At 42.0% G+C, this 6,000-nt stretch overlaps 1 protein-coding gene across 1 annotated transcript in view; it reads left to right on the forward strand.

Annotated features, from left to right (window-relative positions):
* The window catches only part of RGSL1 (regulator of G protein signaling like 1), a 107,897-nt gene extending 104,734 nt beyond the window's left edge, over positions 1-3,163 (forward strand). The window contains exon 21 of the mRNA XM_027074402.2: positions 147-3,163. Within this exon, the coding sequence (XP_026930203.2) occupies positions 147-214 (68 nt within the window). The 3' untranslated portion in view covers positions 215-3,163. The remainder of the gene's footprint in view (positions 1-146) is intronic.
* Positions 3,164-6,000: the final 2,837 nt, after the last annotated feature.

A 6,000-nucleotide genomic window follows, 5' to 3' on the forward strand; every position in this document is an offset into this window, starting at 1 on the left:
CACTGCTTCAACTTCACTTTCCCAACTCCTTCGTTGGAGGTATTTACCTGGAAGCTGTTCTGGGATGGCCCTCCTGGGCTGGAGGTCCTCCAGTGAGTGCTTGTGTCCTGAGTTCTGATGAAGTTTTTCTCTGTATTTGTCTTTAGCTTCATCTAGCAACCTTACCCCAAGACATGTGCTCTCCACTGTGCAGCTGTGTCCTGTCACAGGGTAGGCATGAATCAGAAGTCCTCTTCTTCAGTTCAGAGCTGCTTTGTCCAAGTGTACAATGGGAGACAGGGGAGAAACTTTTTGGAAACGCAGCTCCACATCCTGACATTCCTCAGCATGTAGAGCCAAGGTGTTGAGCTTAGTGCTTCCAGAGAGGCCTGTAGTCAAGATAGTTAGGGAAGGGTTTCTCTGTGGCTGTCTTTGCTCACCTCTAACTAATACAGGCACTTTTAGGAAGTTGGAGTCCCTGACCCATCCTCCAGGAGAGCACTATTGCTGGGGGAAGAGTGTCCCAGATGATCTTTTATTGCCAGCCTCCCTAATACTCCAGCCTTTCAAAGTAAGGTACATAAAATGGAAAGCAGAGTTGTTCTACTTGGCAGGATATTAGCAATAAAAGCTATGAAGGACTCGAGCCTGTCAAAATCGGATTCAGCCTAACTCACTTCTATACAAGCACCAAAGTGGAATTAATGCTAAGTTAAGGTTCTGAGAGAATCCCCAGAGAGTCATGGAAGCCACAACTGAGCCCAAGAGCTGCTTAAAAGTCAAGGTTATAGATAGCAGCCTCTGTGAATGGAAGGTCTGGTTTCCTCACCAGCCATCCCACCTTCTCAGACCTTCTACAAGTCTGACAGGGACTTGGAGCTGCCCCAGCATCACTTGCCAGTGCTGGTGCCTGGAAGGCAAGCCAGGTAATTTGGAGTTCTTTGTACAGAAAGACAATGCATAGCTTCACGGGTTGCATGTTCTTGTGGAGGAAGGTGAGAATGAGAATGCAAGGGGCCATATCCTGAAGGCAAAGGGTTTTGGTTTTGGCCATTGCCATTCCTAAAGAGAATGATGGCAACAGACCAGCAGAGATTACACTAGTGATCTCATTGCCATTCTAATAACTGGCCACTCTTCTTCTTCCTTCAGACAAAATTTACCCAGCAACAAAAGGGAGAAAAAGTAGTCAAGTCAGGCTCCCAAAAGAGGCACATCATCTCTCAGAAGCCTCCCAACACTGACAGAAATGAAGTGCCCTGTGTCATCTTCCCTAGAAAGATAAATGGAGTGACAGCCCAAACATGGCAGGACCAGACTGCAGTGGGTAAGATGGGGCGCAGAGCATGACCAGAAGCACCTCTGCCCTCCTTGAATGGAAGGTCCTGTCAGAGATGGTCTTTCCACAGTGGGAATGTAACAGATCACCCAACTCATAGGGTCAGGAGACCTGGGCACTTAATTCACTCTAGAGCTGCATGGACTTGAGCAAATCTCTGACTCATGGTTGTCAAAGAATCCCATGACAAATGTATGAAGGTGGCATTAAACACTCTTATAAACAAGGTATTCTTTTTATCAACAGTGACAGGTGGGATCTTTTAATGCTAGTATCTCCCATTTGGACAATGATTCACATCCATTGTATTAGGAAATCCTCACAACTCTGTGAGTAACCTTGTTAAAAACTACTTATTTTTAAACAGATGAAGAAACTCACACACACAGAAGGTAAGTGACTTTCCACAGATCAGGTAGTAAGTGTAGACCAGGTAGTAAGTGGCAGAGTCTGGACTAGAACGCACCACTTGTGAGCCTTTGGCTAGATCTCATTCCATGGTCACCCTCTATACAACTTTTCATGCCCAAAAGGAATAGTTCTTCACTGGAGTTCTGTTTATTTGCCAATTAATATGTAAAGAGACTCTGGGAAATTTTGACCTAGTTATAGAGTCACTAAGCTCATTTTTTGTCCTTTGAAGAAAATCAGGAGTAAAATGACCAAATGTCCTAAATGAGCCCCCCACTTGAGATAATCAAGGAAAGATGGGCTCAACTCTGTGGGTTGTAGAACAAGGAAAGTAGCAGGCTTATTAGAGAAGCCTCTCCGATTTCCAGCCAGTTTCCTGCTATGCTGATGCCCTTTATTTCCTAGACTTTCCTCAAAGATGAAAAATGTTATGATGTTAGGACAGGGCTGACAAACACATGGAAATGTGAGATCATCTGGATGGGACTTTGATTGCAGTAGCCCAGGAAGACTGTAAGTAGATATGCCTAGAAAAGGTCTGAATGCAGATGAGGTGTGGAGAGCCTCAGGCCACTGGGAGAGGGTCCTGTGAGGCAAGCATTTAGCCTAAGAAAATCCCAGAAGAAGGAAGTGAAAATTTCTTCCCCTAAAGGTGCTAGGGCTCCAAAATAGAACCTGAGTTAACAGACAGAGCAGAGTGCATGAAACAGAATCCCAGCTTTTAAAAATCCGGCAAGAAACTAAGGCAAGATGCCAGGAAAAGAATGGAGAAGAGCCCGATTATTGAAATAGAAGTAGCAGGAATGGCCTTGGTCAAAGGGGAACAAGACCTTGTACATGGAATCAAAGAGGATGTTAGGCCAACAACAAAGTGATTGGTGAGGATCTGGTAAAATATTGATTCAGCGTCATGTGCCTAAATACCCTCACATTGTACTAAGCTGGACCTACTGATTGGCAGTAGGTGAGACCCACTGAAGGAAAAGAGAGATCACTCAAAGAACTCATTTGAAACTGTGACCTTTGCCCATTTCATAATTCTCTCCCTGTGTATGCTCATCCATGGGTATATTTTGTGCAGATATGCAAGTACACATAAACATGTTATTCAAAAAACTTCACAATAATTGATAGAACCACCCTGAATATAAAAAGTATTTCTCCTCATTTATTGAGGCTTGCTGATTGCCTCCTTTGATTTCTTATTCTCTCACTTCAGATCTAGTATGTTCTAGCCTCAGATTTAAGCTAGTATCACAAGAGCAATCACCTAGCACGCAAGCAAGTAATATAAATGGGTAAGCAACCCATGAGACATAATAGGGAATGGTAGAAACTGATGAGCTGGTGAATACATCTCAAAGGAGACAGTAATAGCTGTAGCCAGCCAACTCAATGTGGTCAGAACTTCCTAACTTAGGACAGAGAGAGAGAGAGAGAGAGAGAGAGAAAGGAAGGAAGGAAGGAAGGAAGGAAGGAAGGAAGGAAGGGAAAGGAAAGAAGGAAGGAAGGAAGGAAAGAAAGAAGAAAGAAAGAAAGAAAGAAAGAAAGAAAGAAAGAAAGAAAGAAATGCGGGAGAGAGGAAAAGAGAAAAAGAATAATAAATTAAAATTTTTTGGAATACTATGCAAGTCAAACAAAACTGGGCTTGTGATCTTTGCTTTCCACTTTTTCTTTCCCCTTGTAATTGTATTGAGGCCCTGAGTCTATCTTAGAAAATATTAGAAGGGAGAAAGAGAATTCCAAACAATAGATCCATGGGAGTCACTGGCATCAAAGGTAAGGGCCAGGAAAGAAGGGCCAGGGAAGGAAGCTAGCCTACTTTAGTCCCTGTATTAGTGTTCTATTGCTAACACAACAAATTACCAGACATTTAGTGGCATAAAACAACACAAAATTACTGTCTTATGGTGCTGAGGTCAGAAGTCTGACCCAGAACTCATCGGGCTAATGTCAGGTATGCAGAACTTCATTCCTTTCTGGAGGCTCTAGAGGTGCATCCGTTCCCTTGCTCATTCAGGTTATTGGCACAATTCAGTCTCTGCAGTTGTAACCCTGAGGTTTTGTTTCCTTGCTGGCTGTCAGCGTTTGCCTGACTGAAAAACCCTCAACCCTTTAATGGCATATTATATAAGACCATTGACAATTTGATCCCAATTTAGATTTCCAGATTCGTGTCTTGCCTCTCTTCCTCATACTTCCCATTCCCCAGCAAGGAGGTTGTATAAAACACCCTTCCTTTTCCCCTCCACTGGGTGGTAAGAGACATCACAACAGTGACACCTCCTGATTGTCTCCTGTCTCTTCCCACCATTTCCTGTCTTTTTTTTCAACATTTTTTCCCTCTCTTTGTAGATACTTGTTTATATATATCCCTCACCTACTAGACTATAAACTTTTGTAGAGTAGAGACCATGTCCTATTTTTCTTTATGCCTCCAATTCCTAGCACAGTGACATAAAGATAATAGTTGCCTCAGAAATACATGTCAAATGCATGAGTGAATGCCAGGTTTATGAATGTAGTAGAAAAAATAGGATGTGCAGTTTATGCCTGCCCTATCCTTACAGTTAACTATACTGACTTCACAGTGAGAGTAGATCATGATGTTTACCATAAAAATCAAATCAGTAATTAAATATAATTGTGACTATCACAATAAAGAAGAAATATCAAATTTTCCTCATGAAACTTTTTTATGTTCCAATAACTCTTGATGCTTTAAGAACTCTCTTTTAGGAAGCTCATAAATCCCATTCAGACTAAACACTGACAGAAAGAAGCAGGGGAAAACAGCAAGAGAGGCAGAGAGATCCTCCTTCTACCTTCAGGAGCCTTCCAGTTATGTGTGCCAGGAAGTGACATATATCTTCCCTCTTTTTACAGAAGTATGAAAAGATATCTGTCCTTCATTTTGAGTGTCTCCAATTGATCCAAGTGTTGCTGCAGAGGAGGGGGGAAGCTTGTGTGCAGCACCTCAGGGTGCCAGTCCACACCTCTATACCTCAACCAGGGCTGCAGATCATTAGCCAGAATAAAGGGTGTCCATATTCACAATTGGTGGGCCTCTCATACTATTCTTAAAGAAAAGGGCACAGGGAAACAATATGTTGCTCCCTAGAGGCTCTTAAGGTCATTTTCAATTCAAGAAGTTAATGAAAATACTACTTATTTTTCTGGATTAAGACCATGGACCACCCAGTCTCATCCAGAAGCTCTGACACATGGGTGCTCCCCTGACCAAGAGTCCAGGCAAGGAGGCCCTGCTGCCTCATGAAAACTCATGCTTTTTCATGAGTCAGGCTTGTTTTAAATCCAATCTCTACTCCTTAGTAACTTAGTGATCATCAGCAAATTGCTTAACCTTGCTGAGTCCCAACTGCTTTATGTGTAAAATGGAAATGTTAATGTCTACCTCCTAGGGTTGCTTGGAGACCAACCTGGGATAATATAGGCCACGTGTACTACATGGGGCCAGACACAGAGCTGGTGGTGAGGACATTAGTTGGTTCTTCTCTTTCTACCTTTTCCTGGAACATGAAGGAAATGGTTGACCAGGAGTGATATAGTTGAAGAGTTAAATTCAGAAAAAAATCTGAATGCTTTTCTTCCAACAAGATACATGGTTCATGAGCATTCAGTAGCCAGGACATCCACAAACCCATTAATTTCTTCTTGTTTTTTCAATGGTAGATAGAGGTTCAGTTTATCTGTATTTCAGCTAGCATTTTGATCAGTTTGAACAAAATTCTTATGGAGAAGTTGGAACAGTGTGGTCTGGATGATGGTATGGTTTGGTGTATTAAGTTATTAAATGAATTTACTTAAACTTGAAAAAAGGCTTATAAAGAAAACCCATTGATTTCTAATGTATAACTTCTACATAGTCATTTGGAGGATTTCTACATGTTATATGCATCTACTGTAAGTAGGAGATAAAGAGATTTCCTCCTCAGCCCCTAACATATATTTTGAAATACAGTAAAACTTTGGATTGCTAGTAACTTGTTCTGAGAGTGTTCCACAAGACAAGCAAACATTTCTAATAAATTTTAACTTGATAAATGAGTGATGCCTTGCAATATGAGTAGTATGTGACATCGAACATCACATGATCACAACTGAGCCAAAGGTTCTTCTCTCTCTCTCTCTCTCTTCTCTCCCTCCTTCCCTCCCTCCCTCTGCGGGACTGTGGGTGATTGCTTCTCATGCTCAGAAGCTCGGTTTCAGGCCATGGTGTTTGGCAGAAATCAATGATTTTTCAGAATATT

Source organism: Acinonyx jubatus, chromosome E4 (assembly GCF_027475565.1).
Source record: "Acinonyx jubatus isolate Ajub_Pintada_27869175 chromosome E4, VMU_Ajub_asm_v1.0, whole genome shotgun sequence".
Classification (NCBI taxonomy): domain Eukaryota; kingdom Metazoa; phylum Chordata; class Mammalia; order Carnivora; family Felidae; genus Acinonyx; species Acinonyx jubatus.